Here is a 21,317-nt window from a genome sequence, read left to right as displayed (position 1 = left end):
CTAGGCCACAGCTGATGCACACATCCTGGGTTCCTGGTTCAGTCACGTCTCAACATCCTCCCCAGTAGGGGCTGTCAAGTTGCACTGACAGAATTTTTTTTAAAAAAAGAAAGCCATAACTTGAATCTAATCATGAGGAAACAATCTGACACATCCAGAATCGGTGGTGCTCTATAAGCAAGTGGCCTGAACTTTCTACAATGTTAATGGCATGAACGATCAAAAGAGGTGTGTGAGTGATGGTGGGGGTGGTGAGGCTATTGTATGTTATAGGAAACTACAGAAGCATGACAGTCAAACACAATGAACCAACCTTAACTGGATCCAAGAGTCAGGAAACCCCCCTGTACAAGGGACTTTGATTTTAGACATTCATGTACAGCTTAGATATTGCAGCCATGCTATATTCCTTGGGTGTGGCAATGGTATTATGATTATAGAGAGATTGTATTTATTTTTAGGAGATAAGTACTGAAGTATTAAATAATAGTACAAGGCTGAAATTTACTTTCAGATGGTCCAGCAAGAGAAAATATGTATATATACATACGTACATGGGTTTCCCAGGTGGTGCAGTGGCAAAGAATCTGCCTGCCGGTGCAGGAAATGCATGAGATGAGGGTTTGATCCCTGGGTTGGGAAGACCCCTTGGAGAAGGAAATGACACCCCACTTCAGTATTCCTGCCTGGAGAATCCCGTAGACAGAAGAGCCTGGCGAGTCACAGTCCAGGGGGTCACAGAGTTGGACACGACTGAGCACGCACACACACACATGCATATTATGCATACATATCAACATATACAATTCAAATCCAAAAGGAAGAAACAGGTTTGACATGTTTCAAAACATAAAGAGGGCTGGGGGAAGGAACGGTGAGAGATGGGAATGCAGAGACACAAAAGTGTCAGATCTTGAGTGGTTCTGTTAAAGATGATAAAGATTTTTTATTTTCTTTTAAGGGTAATGGGCATCAAGGGAAAATCCCTTTGAAGCAACGGACTTGGTCAGATTTATGTTTTAAAATCCCATTATGCATTTCATTACTCCCCATACACCCCAGAAATGTCCCCAGGCCCCTGAAGTTGCCACACCCACAGAAAGGGTTTTTGTTTCTTGTAGTGTGTATCTGGTCCCTCACCCATCTCTCTGCTGACCAAACATGGGGCCTTTGTGGTCCTCATGGTTCTTGTCCCTGGAACCAGGGGCTTTCCTGGAGCCAGCACCCAGGAACCAGGGGGTTTCCCTGCCAGGTCATCATCTCTGGAGAACATGACCAGACATCACACCAAGGAAAGGGAGAGATGCCCACATCAGGCAGTGATCAGAGTAGGGGGAAGTGCAACCAGGGAAGAGAAACGGTTCTTCTGGAATCTACAGAGAGAACCTAAAACAAGCAATAGCACATTGTTGGCGGAAATTGGTATAAATGGACAAATAAATTCTAAAAATGGGGACTGATTTTCTCTATTTTATACTGAGTCTTTGCATCTTTTCCCCACTCTGAGTCTCCTTGATGACAATTGATAGTACCTCTGATGTTCTGTCAGACCTACATCTGAATCCCCTCTTTTCCTTCCTGGAAAGCAAGGTTAGAGAAAACCATATAAGGTAGTGGTGTTTGTAGTAATTTTTCAGTCATTAAGTCTAAACTTAATGACTGACATGTCTGATTCTTTGCAACCCCATGGACTGTAGCCCGCCAATCTTCTCTGTCCTTCAGTATCTCCTAGAGTTTCCTCAAATTCATGTCCATTGAGTCGATGACGCTATCTAACCATCTCCTCCTCTGCCACCCCCTTCTCCTTTTGTCTTCAATCTTTCCCAGCATCAGGGTCTTTTCCAATGAGTCAACTCGTCACGTCAGGTGGCCAAAGTATTGGAGCTTCAGCTTCAGCAACAGTCCTTCCAATGAATATTCAGGGTTGATTTCCTTTAGGTTCATGTTCTTTAGGGTTGACTGGTTTGATCTCCTTGAAGTCCAACAACAAGCTACAAAAGTAACTGGCAAATATTATATAAGAAAGTTTCTCCTCTATAACCAGAGGATCAGTTGTTAAACATCTATGAGCACAACATTGTATATTCTATTCATTTGAAATTCTCTTTTACCCTCCCCCCTTCAATATTGAAGTTTCTTAGAAGTTTCCTCTTCTCCTGGGCTAATGAACTTAACCTTGACAATAAGTTTAACTTTGAGCATGGTGCTCATAAAATAAAGATCTTGGAAATTTAAGGAGACAATATTCCCTCCTACAAAACTACAGGAAAGCAGACCTAGTTAACGTGAGTCCTGATAAAGAGGTGTATTGAGAATATTCACAAAGAGCATTGGATTTCTCCTCCTGCCAGTGAGAAGACTTGTTGAAAGTGTAGAATGCTGTTTTCATGTAACAAAGGAGTCTTTTAGGATGTTGGACTTCAGAGATTGTTATGTACTTTAACTCTTTTTAAAAAATAATTTTATTTTTATTTATTTTTTTATTTTTGGCCGAGCTGGGTCTTTGTTGCTATGCAGGCGTTTTCCCTAGTTGCGGTGGGCGGAGACTACTCTTCACTTGTGGTGCGCGGGCTTCCTCTTGTTGTGGAACATGGGCTCGAGGGCGCGCAGGCTTCGGCAGGTGCTGCATGCGGGCTCCAGAACTCGGGCTCAGTTGTGGTGTGCTGGCTTAGGTGCTCTGAGGCATGTGGGATCCTCATGGGTAAGGGATCAAACGTGCTCCCTGCAGTGGCAAGCGGATTCTTTACCACGAGCCACCAGGGAAGCCCTAACCTTTAACTCCTAAAAGTCCACCATCTAATTGATTGTCACTCAATAGTTTGATGCCCTGAAAACAATATTTACACTGATATGTATATATGTTTTCTGAGCGCATACTTGCAGGGTTTTAAGTTAGTCCAGAGAAGGGCCTTTGGCATTTCCCTGCCTGCCTCCGTGTGTACGTTCCTTATTCCGAGGATCTGAGAGCATATGAAATTTACAGAAGCACTTTGGATCATAGGCTGCTATGAGTATGTGGTCTCAGAGCCTGCTGTTCCGTTTCCTTGTCTCTGACCAATTTCCCCTTTCATTCTTCTCTGTTGTTTTTCAGTCACTAAGGTGTGTCCAAATCTTTGCCACCCCATGGACTGCAGCATGCCAGGCTTCCGTGTCCTTCATTAACTCCCAGAGTTTGCTCAAACTCATGTCCATTGAGTTGGTAATGCTATCTAACCCATCTCATCCTCTGCCGCCCTCTTATCCTTTTGCCTTCAATCTTTCCCAGCACCAGGGTTTTTTCCAATGAGTCGGCTCTTCGTGTCAGGCGGCCAAAGTATTGGAGCTTTAGCTTCAGCATCAGTCTTTACAATGAGTATTCAGGGCTGATTTCCTTTAGGATGGACTGGTTTGATCTCCTTGCTGTCCAAGGGACCCTCAAGAGTCTGCTCCAACACCACGATGAGAAAGCATCAACTCGGCAGTGCTCAGCTCTTTTTATGGTCCAACTCTCATTCTCCTCTATGCTATTGTAAATACTCAACTGCCTCTAAGTTTCCTGTGTTCAAATCCAAGCAGATGATCTTTCTTAGTAAATTCCAGTAAATGATCTTTTCCTTCTAATTCATCTAACAACCAGAAAGGAGTGAGAGATAGTCACAAAGAAACTTATGGTTTTCTAGGAGCCGAACAGTTAACCAAACCCACTGTCACCCAACCAAAATGAACAAAAGTAGCCTAAGGTCACACCAGCAGTGTTGAAAATAGGAAATGCCGAGAACTTTGAAATGTGTTATCTGGAGGCAACAGTTTGGACTCTAAAATTGCAATGAGATTATACAGTCCAACATGATTCTCCTGGAGAGTGTTGGTAGGGCAAAGGCAGGCCATACAGCATTCTGAAAAATTTCATTAATCCTGCCACACACTATACCAAACCCATTACCCAGTTCTGTTAATTCTGTTCCTAAATATACCTGGAATGCTCTTAATTTTACTGCATAGCCATATTTTCAATGGGTTATTTTTGGTATACAGGAAAGTTATTCATGTGGATTATTTTTGTCCATATGATTTTTAAACTCTCTTTTCAATTTAGATAATTCTTCCAGATGCTTCTTTCTGATTTCATAGGTAAAAATGATGTCATGCAAATAATAATTCTGTCTTCTCTTAAAAGAAAGTTGGGACTTCCATTAAAACTGAAAAATGTTCACTGACAGATGTAAAGAGAATAGAGAAACTTCATGTACATCTCAGTATGAAGATTATTTTTAAGGATACCAAATCTTCCTAAGTTATTTTACAGTATTACTAAAAGGACTGAATTTACTAAAATTCAGCTTTGCTTAAACTCTCAATAGGACTTTGTTTCTGTAAACTGCCAAAGATAATTTGAAAGAACAAATTAAGAATGGCTAAGAAAAGTTTAACTAATAAAAATGTTAATAAAGGGGGCCTGCCATATTTTAAAATATTGTGTAAAGAAATGATTAGTTTGGTATATTGAAAGAATTCTTAGGTGAATGAAACAGACTAGAGAGGCCCTCAACAGACCCCAGAATAAAACACTTTATGAATGTCAAACACAGGAAGCATCTGAAATTAATGGTGAAGGTACATATTAGTCAACAGAATGGTGCTGATATTCTCTGCTTAGCATGGACACTTGTGAAGGGGCTAATGAGTCTTTCTGTAATTAAACTGGGGAGGTGACAAGACCTCAGAGCAAACTAGAACTTGGAAGTCTGAGGGAACTGGAGTCTCTTTCAGAATCTTCCTTTCATAGCTTCAGGGAAGTGTTTCTCAGAGTGAGAAGTGTCATCCATCAAGTAAGTGTAAAAGAAAAATGGTAATGGAAATTCTGGTATGAACAATGTTAAACAGCTTTTCTTAACACATGGTTTCTCAGAATCTTTAATAAGATCACAGTTACCATGAATCTCTAAGAAAGCCACAGAGCATGGAATATTTACCAAACTTACTTAGTTTTGGATCCCTTTTTGGGCAAAACATATTTCTGGGCTAGTGTTCTATGCAACACTTTAGGAAAACTGGATCCATCTTAGGAAGTAAGGAGCTATTTTGATGGGTATGACACTCAGGGTTCTTGATGGGAAACATAAGCCCATGTTTACATAATTTAAGCAGAAAAGGAATTTACTGGTAGGGAGGACTTCCCTGATAGCTCAGTTGGTAAAGAATTCTCCAGCAGTGCAGGAGTCCTCAGTTCTATTCCTGGGTCGGGAAGATCCCCTGGAGAAGGGAACATCTACCCACTCCAGTATTTTGGCCTGGAGAATTCCATGGACAGAAGAGCCTGGCAGGCTATAGGCCATGGGGTCACACAGAGTGGACACGACTGAGAGACTTTCACAGCATGGCAATTTATGGGATGTTTGTGGCTCAGCTGGTAAAGAGTCCACCTGCAGTGCAGGAGACCTGGGTTCAATCCCTGGGTTGGGAAGATCCCCTGGTGAAGGGAATGGCTACCCACTCCAGTATCCTGGCCTGGAGAATTCCATGGACTGTATAGTCCACAGCGTTGCAAAGAGTTGGACACGACTGAGCGACTTTCACTTTCACAACCCCTTGCTCTTAGATTCGACATGTGGAAAATGGGGCGGCATTAGGGAGGTTGGCTATGAGAGGACTCCCAAGATGTTCCTTGAAGACTCTCCCGTATCTCTGAAACCACATATGATGGTCTCAGTCACGGTGGTGGTATCTGATTGGCTCTGGTGAGAGGTCCTGGGTGTGTTTTTGATTCTCTGGGCACCTGTTTTCTTCTCCACGCGTGTGACTGACAGGCTGTGCGTCCTTCTCTAGACCCTTGCAGCCTTAGAGCAGTTAAACTCCTGAGGCTAGAGGCTGGTTCTTTTGGCCACAAGGTGGCTCTCTTCTTTTTCCATTTCTGGTTCAAGACCCTTAACTGGACAAACGCTGCCAGTCATCTTCATTCAATAGTCATCCAGACTGGGCAACTCTTTCTTTTTTATTTTTAAAGTATATTTTCTTTTTTATTATGTTTTTTTATTTAAGCATAGTTGCTATACAATATTATATGAGTTGCAGGTGTACAATATAGTTATTCAAAATACTTAAAAGTTATATTCCATCTATAAACTATTGCCTATATTTCCCATGTTGTGCAACATATCCTTGTAGATTATTTTATACCTAATGATTTGTGCCTCTTAATCCCCTGCCCCTATATTGCCCCTCCCCTTCTCCTTCTCCCCACTGGTGACCACTAGCTTGTTCTCTGTATCTGTGAGTCTGCTTCTTTTTTGTCATATTCACTAGTTTGTATTTTTTTTTTAAGATCCTGAATGTAAGTGGTAACGTACAGTGTTTCAGACTGGGCAGCTCTTGTTATGCGACACTAAGCAAGATGTTTCCACACAGCATTATCTTACTTGACTTGAACTGGCACAGTTAATGGAGGGGGTCTCCAGATCACCCACCCAACTAGGAAGTGGCAGAGCCAGAGTTTCATCCCAGGACTCATGATTTTACACTGGATTGATGGTTTTCAAGCCTTGGCTGCATGTGGGACTCACTTCGAGTTAATAAAGATATTGATGCCTGAGTCCCAACCCAGACCAGTTAAGCCAGGATCTCTGCAGGTGGGGTGCTGGCATCTTTACAAACATGCTCTGAGAGTGGGGACCTCTGCCCTAGGTCTCAGATGCACAGCTCTCCTTTTCCTCCATTGCTCCTAAAGGAGAGAGCTCTGGGCGAGGGCAGTGAGCATGCAGTTCTCCTGTGGTTGAGAGTCAGATATATAGTGAGAAGTAGATTTATTTGCAAGAAATGCAAGCATGGACCTATATCTTTATACTATGTTTTAAATAAAAAGCAGTTTGGAAAAATGCCATGTTTTACACCATTTCAAGCTACATTTTTCTTTTGTCACTGCTTCAGGCTTAATCAGGGATATAATTTATTTTTCTTACTTGCAAGATACCAAGAATTTTCCAGAGAGAATTGCACTCCCCCACGGGGCAGGTACCATAGCTGTTCTGTTCAAGGTTGAGTTCTCAGCATCCATCCCAGCTTGGCATACAGGGGGCACACGATACATTTCACTGGATGGATAAATGGATGCCTGAATGGACGAATGACAGGCAAGGTTAGCCACTTCTCTGGGGATGTTCCCCTTAGAAATATGATGAAAGACACTTGTTCTAAGCATTCTAGGTTGAAGCAGCAGTTTCAGGGACATCTCTAGTGAGCAGCAGGAAGCAAATGAAAGTTTTAGCTTCTTTTGGTGAGACTGACCCAGCTGAAGGGCCAGCTGGAGAGCTAAATGAGGGAAAAAGAAGTTGGTAACCTCAGTAAGATGGGAAAAGAAACTAAAAGTATAAAATTGCTGCCGAGAGCAGTTATCTTGTTTACTTTCTGAAAAGTGCCCTTTGGAATGGAAATATTTGGGAAAAGAAGCCTGTAGTTAAGGTTGAAAAAGCAAGTTGGAGGGAACCAACTTGGTGTATAAAGTGAACTGTGTTACAATTTATGAGAATGTGGCCGTAAGTTGGGATTTTATAATTTCTTGGCTTAATGATTTTAGTTTGTGGGGGACAAATGTCCCTTTGTGGTATTAGAGATATTACCTTGGAGGTCTTGTTCTTTTTTTGTGGGTTTGGGCGCAGGTTTCAGTAGTTCATGCAGCACAAAAAAGTCCCATTAAGACAGAACTGGACACTTGCTGGATTTTACTTACTCTGGGTACTGGCAACTTTACTCCAATGGCCAAGTAGGATCCATGAGGTCAAGTACTAAATGATTATTGTACAAGTTACTTATGTATTATTCATGGAGGCGAAAGGTCAGCTCTCATTCCATATCCCCTTGCTTCTGGGGGAGGGACCTGGGCAGGAGCAGTGTGAAATATGGATGAATGAACTATAAAATATGTGCCCCAAGTAGGATCCATGAGGTCAAGTACTAAATGATTATTGTACAAGTTACTTATGTATTATTCATGGAGGCGAAAGGTCAGCTCTCATTCCATATCCCCTTGCTTCTGGGGGAGGGACCTGGGCAGGAGCAGTGTGAAATATGGATGAATGAACTATAAAATATGTGCCACAGTTATGCTGCTGTTATCGTTGCAGTTCCTCAGTTCATCTTTGCTGACCAGTTAACTAGTGCTGACTGGTGATTCATTTACTAGTGCTAAATGCCTTGTCCGTGTGGTGAAGGGGACAGTTTCGGTTCTGGGGATTCCCTTCTGCGTGTTCCTTCTTTCTCCACATAGGCTGAGGCTACGTCCACTTTCACTTCTTGTCCTTTCTCTGTTCACAGCGGTAACTGGTGGCTTTCCATCATAGCTAAGTTTTTTTTAGCATATGACAATTGTTTAATAGCCTCAATATTTCAAGCATGCTTACAAATCATGAAGATGATAATAATAATAAACTCCAGCCACGAAAGACAATAACATGTCGGAGAAAACATATGAAGTCTTCAGTAGTCTCACTAGGGATCAAGAAAATGCAGTATAAAAATTGACTATTATATCAGTCCATAAAAAGGAATTACTCATTCCCACTGTTGATGAGGGTCCAGGGGAAATGAACTGTTCTATTAATATTATATACAAATTTTTTAGGGCATTATTTGTCAAAACTTATCATAAATCTTATTTGTTAAAAGATATATGTTTTGGTCCAGCAACTATGCTTGCAAGAATTTATCCCAAGGAAGAATTATGGATACAGCACAGAGACATTACTGAAGAAGATTCTCTGTAAGGCTGTTCATAGTGCTGGGCGATGGAGAACATCCTGATTGTTTATTAACAAGGAACTGGTTACATAAATCATTATAGTTATAATCCTAGGGATCTATTAAAAATAATATACATTTTTTATAGGAAGGAAAATACTCAAAATTTCGTTTCCATCCATCACCATACAGTGGACTCCCTTGACCCATTTCATCCTCCCTCCTGGCCCTTCCTCTCTGGCAATCACTACTCTATTCTCTGTGTCTGTTTGCTTGTTTTCCTTTGGTTTGGTCTGTTCATTTATTTTTTGCTTTTGTTTATTTTTTTCACCCACATATGAGTGACATCATATTGCATTTCTCTTTCACCGTCTCACTTGTTTCACTTAGTGTCATCTATGTTGTTGAAAATGGCAAGATTTCATCTTTTATTTGGCTGAGTAGCGTGCCATTATGTATATATTTATACCACATGAAGCTTCTTTATCCATTGATGGCAATTAAGTTGTTTCTGTAATTTGGCTATTGTAAATGATGCTACAGTGAACATAAGGGTGTGCATGTCTTTTTATAATTTTATTTTTATTTATTCATTTTTGGCTGTACTGGGTCTTAGTTGCTTTGTGTGGGCTCTGTCTAGTTGCAGAGAATGGGGGCTACTCTTTGTTGTGGTATGCAGGTTTCTCCTTGGGGTGGCTTTTCTAGAGCATGGGCTCTAGGTGTGCAGGCTCAGTACTTAGGGCACACAGGCTTAGTTGCCTTGGGGTGTGTGGGATCTTCCTAGACCAGGGATAAACCTGTATTCCCTATATTGACAGGTGGATTCTTAACCACTAGACCACAAGGGAGGTCCTCATATATCTTTTTGAATTAGTGATTTTGAATTCTTTGGATAAATACACAGTAGTGGAAAAGCTGGGCCACATGATATTCTATTCTTGGTTTTTGGAGGAATTTCTACATTGTTTTCTGTAATAACTGCTCTAATTTACATTCCTGCCAATAGCACATTTTTCTCCATATCCTCACCAACACTTGTTATTTCTTGCTTTTTTTGATAATAGCCATTCAAGGAGATCCAACCAGTCCATCCTAAAGGAGATCAGTCCTGGGTGTTCACTGGAAGGACTGATGTTGAAGCTGAAACTCCAATACTTTGGCCACCTGATGCAAAGACCTGACTCATTTGAAAAGACCCTGATGCTGGGAAAGATTGAGGGCAGGAAGAGAAGGGGACGACAGAGGATGAGATGGTTAGATGGCATCACCGACTCAATGGACATGGGTTTGGGTGGACTCCAGGAGTTGGTGATGGACAGGGAGGCCTGGCATGGGGTCGCAAAGAGTTGAACATGACTGAGCGACTGAATTGATTGATTGATTGATTGATTGATTCTAACAGGTATGAAGTGATACCTCACTGTAGTTTTGATTTGCATTCCCCTGACAAATAGTGATGCTGAACGTCTTTTCATGTGCCTGTTGTGCAGAAGTTTTTTAGTTTGATGTAGTTCCACTTGTTTATTTTTGCTTTTGTTTCCCTTGTCTGAGGAAACATTTCTGGAAGGATATTGCTAAGACTGAAGTCAAAGTGTGTACTGCTTATGTTTTCTTCTAGGAATTTTATGGCTTACAGTTAAGTCTTTTAATCCAGTTTCAGTTGATTTTTACCATAGTGTGAAATAGTGGTCTAGTTTCTTTCTTTCTTTTTCTTCTGCATGAGGCTGTCCAGTTTTCTCAATATCATTTATTGAAGAGACTATCCCCTGGAGAAGGTATAGACTACCCACTTCAGTGTTCTTGGGTTTCCCTGGTGGCTTAGATGGTAAAGAATCCGTCTGTAATGTGGGAGACCTGGGTTCGATCCCTGGGTTGGGAAGATTTCCTGGAGGAGGACATGGCAACCTACTCCAGTATTCTTGTCTGGAGAATTCCCTACAGTCCATGGGGTCTCAAAGAGTTGGATACAACTGAGCAACTAAGCACACATTCTTTCTCTTATATATTCTTTGATTCTCTGTATAAATTAATTGTCCATATATGTGTAGTTTATTTCTGGGTTCTCATTTCTGTTTCATTGATCTATGTATCTGTTTTCCTTCCAGTAACATGATAGCTCATTTCTTTTTAGTGCTGAATAATATTTCATTGTTTAGAAGTACCACAGTTTATTTACCTAATATTTATTTATTATCACCCACTGAAAGCCTTAGACCTTTCATCCACATGTCAAGTATCAGACTCTATCTCTCAAACTTCAGGGATAAATACCAAACTTTCTGAATGGTTCTATTAAGGCCACACTAACTTAGTAGAGGGAGGAAGCTTGGTAAGTACAATAATGGCCACAAAAATGTCCACATCCCAATTTCAGAAATGGGAAGTATATTAAGTTACATGGTAAAGTGAAGCTAAGGCTGCTAATGAGCTGGCTTTGGGAATTCCCTGGAGGTCTGGTGATTAGGACTTGGCGTTTTCACTGCCTAGGGTGTGGGTTCAGTCTCTGGCTGGGGAACTAAGATCCTGCAAGCCATGCTGCATGCCCTCACCCCTCAAATAGATATAGTAAAAAATAAGCTGGCTTTAAGACAGGGAGACTATCCTGGATTATCTGAGTGGGCCCAATGTAAGAGGTCTTAGAAATGGAAACAGGACACAGAAGACTCAATGTCAGAGTAATGAATTGTGATAGAAACTCAACCTGCCAATGGATGTTGGCTCTGAGCCAAGCATTGTAGGGGTTAAGAAGGAGGCATAGATTCCCAAAGGAGGGGGAACTAACTCTACGTATCAGAAATGGAGATGGGAAGAATGCTGGGGAAAAGACATAGGAGCTGTCTATATATACTATACTATATAAATATATATATATATAAATATATATATATAAGTATTATATAAATATATGCAAGTTATAGTTGGATATCACTATGGATATAGATTACGGTTTCTTAGGTGGTGCTAGTGGTAAAGAACCCGCCTGCCAATGCTAGAGACATAAGAGACTTGGGTTTGATCCCTGGGTCAGGAAGATCCCCTGGAGGAGGAAAGGGCAACCCACTCCAGTATTCTTGCCTGGAGAATTCCATGGACAGAGGAGTTTGGCAGGCTGCAGTCCATGGGGTTGCAAAAGAATTGGACACAACTTAATGATGAAAGAACAGCAACAATAACATGGATATAGATGTAAATGAATATACATATACATGTAGATACAAAGAATGAGCTGTGTGTATACCCATGTTTTTTTTTTCCTGTATGGTAGATAATTTTTTTTTTCCCTTTTTGCTCACCTGGTTTATTTTCTATAATGAGTACCATTAAAAAAGAAATAAAAGATACAAAAATAAGATTTGCATACTTTTTCCCAGGGGCCCTTTATAGCTTTGAATTTGTCCTTCTCACTAAAGTCACAGGCAAGGGCTCTTTGACCTGGGTAGTTGAGAGCGGCCTCCTCTGCCTGGAACACAGTCATCCTTCCCAGCAGCCAGGCCGCTCACCCATACCCATACCACACTATTATGATCAGGCCAGATGGAACTGTCTGCTTACTGAGGTCTAGCCATGGTCACTGTGCCAGAGAAACAGTGCCCTCATCCAGTGTTCTAAAAAAGAGGAGCTCATTCCCAGCATCAGGGGGGAGCTGGGGAGGCCCTGTGCAGTGTCTGCAGCCATTTTCAGTCTTGAAAGACTCTTCCCTTCTCCCTGTGATGATAGATGCTTTGTTTTCCCAAGAGAAGCACTGCTTCTGAGGGACAGGTCCATGGCTGGCTTTCTCCTTGCAGCTGGTGCAGAGCAGGCATTCTAGGGGACAGGATGGATGAAGGGCCCCCCTTCCATTTCTTTCTTCTTGGTTTCTCTGTCCCATCCCCTGTTCCCAAGGCACATGTCCAGAGGATGGCATGACATCCTTTGGCATCTGGGATCAGCTGGTCAAATCCCTCATCACATTACATACAGGAGTCCCCTGTGAAGCCCATGGAGCAGTCTGCTCAGCTGTTGTAACCATCTGCTTTCTTATTTCATTCGCCCCTCTCCTCCACCCCTCCTCTATTCCCCCATCTTCTCTCCCTGGTTTGTTGTCCACTCTAGTTTCCTCTGTGCCTTGGATGGAAGGACTTGGATCACCATGCCTTGGAGATGACTATCAGCATTGCTGGGACATGTCAAATGGCCTGAGTCTCTTTTCTCCTCCCACTGATTATGCCCACAGTCCACCTCCATGCATAAGGAGAGTCCCAACCAGAGAAGGGGAAAGTGATCAGACTGTTTCCTTCTTCCATTTTTGTCCAGAGAAGGTCTTAGAACCCTGGGAGCATGGCAGTGGGGAAACAGAAAGTTGAGCACCGACTTCCTGTCTCTCATCACTGTAGTGATTTTTGGTCGCTCTGGACCTGACCCAAAGCTCCTCCTCTGTTTGGAAGAGCAGGGATCTCCTGGGTGTCCAGGAGAACAGCTCTCTTTCCTGGCTGGAAAGTGAGGCTGGGGCACTTGCCCTCTGCTTGGTCTTTTCTCTTCCTCTTTTCTCCTCTGGTCTGTCAGGCCAGGAGAGACTTAGGGGACCCAGAGAGACTTTAGGAAATACCTGCGGATAAGCATGATTAGAGGAAGGTAGCTCGTGATCCGCAACTTTCCTGCAAAATGAGAAATGAAACTCCTTATGGCTGAGGCTTCTACAGAAATTGTCTCTGAAACCCCAGAGGGCCCACAAAATTGTGGTTACTTCTTGCCCAGCTTCCTCATGCTGGATCAGCCTTTTGTCTAGTGATCAGCAGAACATCTACCTGTGGCTTCCGTTTCCACCACTCTGAGTAGATGCCCTCAGTCCTAGCCCCTTCTTCTGTACTGAGTCCTGTCCCATCTTGGCGAGGCTTCCAGACCCTTTCCTGGGGCCACTGGGAGGGCACATGGGCGTTCCGTCAATCGCTCATGCTGTATACCAGCAGAGGTTTGAGGGAAATCAACTTCTCAACAGAAAGGGAAATGGTCAGACATTCCCTAGTGTTCTGTGGTAGCTGCTCTCTCTCAAGTGCCTCGGAAGGAGACCAGGACCCCAAGGGCACTTTCTATCAGGGTCTTGAGTAACCTGGATTCTTCTCCATCTCCAGGCCCTCGGGTGAGGATGTGGGGCCAGGAACCAGGAGCAGAAAGGCTGAGGGGACTCTGGGATTAGACTGGGGAACAAGCAGGAGAGCCCAGAAACAGAACATTCTCACTCCTGCTGAGCCCTGGTAGAACCAAGGCTCTTCAACTAGATGAGCAACTTTAAAAGAGTGGGCATGGTTATCAATGTTCAGAGGCTGGCAGGGAGTTAGCTAATGTCAAAGCTTAGAGCAGACAGTAGGGCAGGCCTGGATGCTATTTGGAGAGGGAGGAAGTGAAACAGAATGATAGGGACACAATCCTGTGACTCAGCTTCCTTCCCAGCACTTGGAAAGTATGGTGTGGAGTCCTCTTTGGGTTCCCTCAACTGGTCAGAGAAACAGCTCCCGTTTGAGGCCTTCTCAGCCTGCAGAGGGAGCTGCTAGGGGCCTATAAGTGCAATGAACTGGTCAGACAGGGAGGTGGGATCCTCTCAAATATCAAAGGCATCAGAAGCCCCTGCAAGTAGAGTTATTTCCTTGGTCCTGATCATTTAACTTCCAACCTTGGTCCCTGACACCAACCTGTTCTCCAACTCCACCGGCTCAGAGTCAGCGAGGCCAGGTCAGCTTTCTAGTCCTGTGGCCAGAGTTGTAGGCACATTTGGATAAGATTTAAAATCACTCTTGACTCATGCTTTTACAGTTGGAGGCTGTAGAAAAATGCAGTGGCTTCCAAGAGAGAGATTCCAGTCCACAGTCTGGAATTTCAGAGTTGAGTCATGATTAGCCATCACCTATTCCATTCATTTCTCTTTCATGCATCTATCTGTCTTCCACCCACCCATCCATCCATCCACCCATCCTTTCATACATCCATTTTCTGTCCATCCATTCAACCATCCATTCATCCAATTATCTGAACTTCCTTCCTTTTTTCTTTCTCTTCGTCTCTTCTCTCCTCTCTTTTCTATCTTCCAAGGAATATTTGTTTAGAATATGTTTTGTACCAGGTTTCTCAGATTTGCCAGACCTCTTCAAAGTATGAGAGGCTTCCCAGAAGAAAACTTAGTCCCTCAGAGAGGGGCACCGAATCAGCTGCTTTCTGTCCTGAGCATCTCCCATGAATGAAAGAACAGCTCCTGGTCTGATGTTGCTGATCCTCCCCACTTTGTCTGAGACCTTCACGAGTGCAGGAAGCAGAGAGGAGAACCCCACTCTTCCATGTACTTTTGAATCTCAAGTCCCATTTTACAAAGGGATACTGGCTTCCCTGGTGGCGCTAGTGGTAAAGAACCCGTCCGCCAATGCAGGAGACTTAAGAGAGGCTGGTTCAATCCCTAGATTGAGAAGATCCCCTGGAGGAGGACTTAGCAACCCACTCCAGTATTCTTGCCTGGAGAATCCCATGGACAAAGGAGCCTGCGGGCTACAGTCCATAGGGTCGCACAGAGTTGGACATGACTGAAGCAACTTGGCATGGATCAACTAAGATGCCTTAACAACAGCAAGTTGAACATTTTATTGCAGTGGTCTCCTTACTGGTCTCCCTGCTTCCAGACTCACCACACCCTGATCTCTGCTTCTTACCGTAGTCAGAGTGATCTTTCTTCAATGTTCCTGTGCTTGTCTCTCTACTGCCTAAAGTCCTTCACTGGCTCCATATCACCCATAAGCCAGAGTTAAAGGTCCTTAACATGACCCAAAAGGGTCCTTATGATCTGACCCCAAGTGCCCCTTAGCCCATGCCCTCCCCACTCTAGTCATATACTTTACACTCTAACAGTGCCAAACCACTTACAACTCCCCAGGCACACCATACTTCTGAATATGCTAATCTCTCTACTTGGAACGTCTTACCATTACTCCAGTCTCTGTACTTCTTTTGATTTGTGCATATTCTTCTATCAGTAAGTTTATCACCCTGTGTGTGCGAGCATGTTCAGTTGTGTACGACTCTTTGTGACCCTATGGAGCATAGCCCGCCAGGCTCCTCTGTCCATGGGATTCTCTAGGCAAGAATACTGGAGTGGGTTGCCATGCCTTCCTCCTGGGGATCTCCCTGACCCAGTGATCAACCCGCATCTCTGGTGTCTCTTGCATTGCAGGCAGATTCTTTACCACTGAGCCACAGGGGAAGTATTGTCATTTATTTGCTCAGGTCTTTCTTTTCTGGCTTCTCTGGTGGCAGAGACAGTAACGAATCTGCCTGCAGTGCAGGAGACAGGGGTTTGATCTCTGCATCAGGAAGATCCTTGGAGAAGGGAATGGCAACCCTCTTCAGTGCTCTTGCCTGGAGAATTCCATGGACAGAGGAGCCTGGTGGCCTACAGTTCATGGGGTCCCAAAGGGTCGGACATGACTGAGCAACTGACACTTTCACTTTCTTTTCTACTAGACAGAATCGAAGGGAAACAGAACTCAGAGAGGAAGGAGAAAAATGACACAGGATGAAGATGGGTGAACTGTTTGAGTGTAAGGGCCATGATTATTCAGCTTTGTGGCTCAGTCCTGGTCCAGTGCCTGGTACATCGAAGGCACACAACATGTATTTGTGAGGTGAAAGGACGGCTGGCTGGATGATGGATGAGGGTTGTCTTATAAGAGAGAAAGCTTAGTCTGAGGACAAGATGGTTAAAATGTCCATGTAAAAGATACCCAGAGAAAATGATGGCCTCTTCTTGCGAAGTCAGACTTCTGAGGAGCGGACCAGGCTGTAGCCTAGGAGAGGCAAGGTACCTAAGCCAGGAATGGGGAACTGTGGGATGACATAATGAACTCTGGGGGTCACTTCCCTTTTCATCTGGATAAAAGGTCTTTGGGGAGACAGCTGGCTGGGAGCACCTGTCCCACCAGGTTGAGCGTGAAGGATGAAGACTGCCGACAGTGAGGTCCTCGACGCGCACTTCACGGTGGACAAACAGAACGTCTCCCTTTGGCCTCAAGGCAAGCATCAGCCTCTGCTCAGAGCCTGCTCAGGGCTCTGTGGGCAAACTTGCAGTTGGCTGCTCCTTCACCAAACGCTCTCCTCTGCTTCCTGCAGACCCTCCTCCCAAGATGTGTCCGTCCCAGGTTCTGGGGAGACTCCTCACGGTCCGCGCTGTGGTCGTCTTCCTGACGCTGGTCATGGTCACCTCTGTCCTGCTGCAGGCCATTCTCTGTAAGTCCCCAGCTTTGACCTGGCTTGGTCTTTCCCCAAGGCCAGGGGTCCTTCCCCTCTCTGATAGGCTCTCCCGCCTCTGGCTTTTTCATGTGTCTTGTTTCCTCCTCTTTCCATGTGCAGTCAGAGGGTTGGCAGTAAGACCAGCTGCTTCTCCTTCCTTTCCAATTCCAGGGAGATTTTCCTCACTGGGATCAGCATGCCTGTGCTCAAAAGTATGCTCTTTCGTTCCCAGGAAAAGTTCATCCCATCTTCATCCTGGGTCACTTTTCTCCTTCCTCTCCGAGCTCTGTGTCCCTTTGATTCAGAGCCCTGTGGTGAATCCCCAACAGTGAGTATAATGATTGCTGACCCCATGAGGGGCGGGGTCCCAACTGTACCTTCATCCCCAACTGACCAGGCCAGGTTAGGGCTAGGGAGCACCTCCCCCCACCCCACAGGACCCTTTCTTGCTCTTTTCACTCTCCTGCTCCCACAAAGATCATGTCAGGGGAGATGCCCTATATGTCACTTATCTTTCTTCTTCTTCCTGCTTTGCCAAGCCTGCTTGGCCTCTGCTGCTGGTAGAAGCTTCTTCCTCTCATTAGGTTTCCAGATAGCAGACAGAGGGAACATCTGTCTTCTCCCTTCAAGGCCCCAGGACACATTTGGACTTGGACTTAGAGGCTCTGAGTAGAATCTCCCCTGCTTTGAGTCCACTGGTTTACTTTTGGTTTCTTCTGTGGCCTGAGCCTGTAGCCTGAGCAGACAGTAACAGCGGGTAGGACAAGGGAAGAGGAGAAGTGGTTTCATAATTCTCCCTTCTCGTTTTCCTCTGGAGAAGAAATCACCTCCAGACAAGAAGTCTTCATGGCTGGCCCCTCCGATGGCTGTGAGGGACCTATGGGCAGTCATGGGGGAAACGGTGCTTCCCTAGCTGATGGGCTCTGTGGGGGTCTCTGGAAAGAGAGGGCTGGGAGTCAAGTGATGGGGCCCAGCGTGACATGAGAAGGATGACAAGGGGGTGACTGGAGGCATCTCATTACCAAATGTGCCTTGAACATGCAAAGGAAATATAGGACTGGATTCTAATCCCCTCTTCTGCTTACCCATGAGAGCCTCAAACAGAGATCACGTGATTTACCAATCTTTGCATGATCTGCATCTGTCAGAGTCCCTGGCACATGGAAGGTGTCCATCCCATGTTTGTTGAATGAATACATTGTGACTGAATAGAGGGTAGGCAGCTGCTCCTTGGGCTGGGTCCTTGGGAAGCTTGAGCCCATACCTTCCCTCCCCTTCCTTTCGTTACCCTGGGAACACCCACTCCAGTCCCTGAGGGTCCCTGCAGCTGACCTCTTGACTTCCTCAAATTCAGATCCCTGGTTCATGGGCACAATATCAGATGTCAAGACCAATGCCCAGTTGCTGGAAGCTCGTGTGGACAACATCAGCTCCCTGAGTTCTGAGATCAAAAGGAACAGAGGTGGCCTGGTGGCAGTGGGCATTCAGGTCCAGATGGTGAATGCCAGCTTGGATCGCATAAGTTCTCAGATCCGGAGGTTGGAAACAGGCTTGAAGGAAGCCAGTGCACAGCTGCAGGTGCTAGCAAATAGTTGGAAAGCAGTCGACGAGTTAAATGCCCAAATCCCAGAGCTAAAACAAGATTTGGATAAAGCCAGTGCTTTAAAGGCAAAGGTCCAGGAACTCCAGAGTGGTTTGGAGAGTATCAGCAAATTGCTTCAACAGCAAAGTAAGTCACCCAGAAAAGAACATTGCAAGTTGGCCAGTGGCCCGTGGGACCTTATTAATCTCAGGCACGATGCCACTGGGCTGGTGTGTGTGGAGGAAAGCATGGGCATGGCTGGAAAGTTAAGAAGAGAGGGCTCAGCGCTGGAGTTGGGGAGGACTTGGGGGCTGTTCAGGAGAGAAGGGACCAGGGACCAGCCAGGGCTCCCACGCCAAGCCACAGAATATGAAGACATAGGGAGTCTCTCTGTCTGGGTCCAAACCTCACCATTCTCCAGCAGCTCCTGCCTAGGGCTCAGGGGCTCAGCCACTTGTGATGGTCAATGGAGAGACGGGTTCTTGATCCATCCTCTCTCACTCTCCCTTCTCTGAGTCCAGAGACTCTACCAATCTCAGACTTTCAGGATCTGAGGGAATGTCCCCGAGCTCCTACACAAGGACCAATGGACCCCAGAGCCCAGCCCCATTCACTGTATTTCTGGGATCCTGCTCAAATACTCCCACCCAGCCAGCACAGAGACAGCAGGAACACCAGAGTTCACATTTCACCCTTGTTCCCAGATGACATTCTCCAGGTGGTTTCTCAAGGCTGGAAGCACTTCAGGGGGCACTTCTATTACTTTTCTCAAATCCCGAAGACCTGGTACAGTGCCCAGCAGATCTGTATGTCCAGGAACTCCCACCTGACCTCGGTGACCTCAGAGAGTGAACAGGTGAGTGCTGTCCCGTGGGCGCTAGGAAGCGGGTATATTGGTAGCTGTATCAGACAGGATGGGCAATATGATGCTTCATTGACAAGTATTCCCAAATATCAGTAATTCTTCACAATCCCTTCTCACTTACACACTCCGTGTCCACCAAGGGCCAGCAAGGAGTTTTGCTCATTGTGGTTACTTAAGGGATTAGGCCAGAGGAGATTTCGTATCAACACACGTTTCCACAATTGCTGAGGTGAGAAAAGGAAACATGATACACATTGGCCCTTAAAGCCTGGAAACAACACATTTCATTGGCCAAACACATGATGCAGTATTTGTAGCTTCAAAGAGGGCAGAATAGTGCAACCTTTCCATGTGCCCAGAAAAATAGAAATATTTGTGAATAGCCTTAATGACACCATCTAGCCCAAGAAATCCTCTTCCTGGTGAGACAGAATGTTAAACAAGATCCTTTCATCTTAAGTGGGCCAGCAGAGCGGGTCAGAGTCAGGATGGAGTCCCAACCCTGTGTCTGCGGGTGCAGGGGCTGTGGCCGAGGATGGATGAAGATGCCCAGAGAGACAGACACTCTGACGCCTCATCTCTGCCTACTGTCTTCCTGCAGGAGTTTCTCTACAGGACGGCAGGTGGACTTCCCTACTGGATAGGCCTGACCAAGGCAGGGAGTGAGGGGGACTGGCATTGGGTGGATGGCACTCCATACAACAAGGTCCAGAGTGAGAAGTAAGTCCTCAGAACCCGCTGTTCTAGGCTGACTTTCTTGGGGTGGGTCCAGGGCACGAAGAGTAGGGGGAGAGTCCCACTGACCCAGGGTTTGCCTTTCTTCCCGTCCTTGATCTGCAGGAGCATTGACCAGAGATCTAGCTGATCTCTGCCACTGATTGGCTGTGGAACTGGGGACAAATCCACGGCTTCTCCATGCCCTCTGGGGTTTGGCAGCATGGCCATCCACTCAGCCTTGGCAGGGACCTCATTCTAAATCTAGGTCTTTGCACTGTGGGTTCCTCTAGGGCCTTGAGGGTGGCGGGCTGGTGTGGCCCTAAGCTGGGGGGGAGATTGCAGGCTCAGAGGTTGACGGATGACTGGTCCTCTTCCTCTCAGGCATGAAAAAACTTGCAACCCTACCACCCCAGCCCAAAACTGGGGTTGAAGTCTTTCATTCACTCACTGGAAATGCATTTTGCTTTGTTTTTTCTTCGGTAGGTTCTGGATTCCAGGCGAGCCCAACAACTATGGGAACAACGAACACTGTGTCAACCTAAAGACGTCCGCACTGCGGTCATGGAATGATGCCTCCTGTGACAATACATTTCTTTTCATCTGTAAGCGATCCTATAAACCATCAGAACCATGACCGGACTGGCCCCTGTGCTAACACTTTAAGCTCCAATGCTCATCGAATTCAAGGAAATGCTCCTCTCTCCCTTGTCCTCCAAGGTGATTTTGAACCTTAATTTTTCATGCTTTAAAAATGTCCTGAAGGCATCCCAGAGTCCATCTGCCTTGGCTGGGAATTCTCTGGCCTCACAGTGGATATCCTTTCCCAGAGTCCATCTGCCTTGGCTGGGAATTCTCTGGCCTCACAGTGGATATCCTTTCCACTTTAGCTTCAAAGGCAGATGAAGTGGAAAGGATATCTTGGGTTGAAATGTGGAGGTGAGGGTAGAGAGAATGAGAAGTTTGCACTGCCCCAGTGAGATGGACCAAGATACACCATCTGGGGCAGCACCCTGGGGGGTCCGTCCCTTTGGAGAAGCCTCAGCTTTTCTGGGTGAAATTTGTGTATGACCATCCCAGCGATTCTCCAGAGACTGAGACTCTGGGCATTTCCAGCTGATACCCCAGAATTCCCAATTGCCTTCCTAAGTGTTCTCATTGGGAAGAGCTCTGCTCTTGGTAGGCCCTGTTCATGCCATGTAC

At 45.2% G+C, this 21,317-nt stretch overlaps 1 protein-coding gene across 6 annotated transcripts in view; it reads left to right on the top strand.

Annotated features, from left to right (window-relative positions):
* Window positions 1-20,985, top strand: part of CD207 (CD207 molecule) — a 55,180-nt gene extending 34,195 nt beyond the window's left edge. For 4 of the 6 annotated variants that reach the window (XM_065929484.1, XM_065929486.1, XM_065929485.1 and 1 more), the window contains exons 3-7: window positions 16,834-16,950; window positions 18,308-18,682; window positions 19,240-19,391; window positions 20,002-20,120; window positions 20,601-20,985. In XM_065929484.1, the coding sequence (XP_065785556.1) occupies window positions 16,834-16,950; window positions 18,308-18,682; window positions 19,240-19,391; window positions 20,002-20,120; window positions 20,601-20,751 (914 nt within the window). In that variant the 3' untranslated portion in view covers window positions 20,752-20,985. Of the gene's footprint in view, window positions 1-9,773; window positions 10,112-16,188; window positions 16,526-16,604; window positions 16,737-16,833; window positions 16,951-18,307; window positions 18,683-19,239; window positions 19,392-20,001; window positions 20,121-20,600 lie in introns of all 6 variants that reach the window. The other 2 variants (XM_065929489.1, XM_065929488.1) reach the window with 2 other exon arrangements.
* Window positions 20,986-21,317: the final 332 nt, after the last annotated feature.

Source organism: Muntiacus reevesi, chromosome 3 (genome assembly GCF_963930625.1).
Source record: "Muntiacus reevesi chromosome 3, mMunRee1.1, whole genome shotgun sequence".
Classification (NCBI taxonomy): Eukaryota; Metazoa; Chordata; class Mammalia; order Artiodactyla; family Cervidae; genus Muntiacus; species Muntiacus reevesi.
This window is presented reverse-complemented; position numbering and strand designations above follow the sequence as displayed.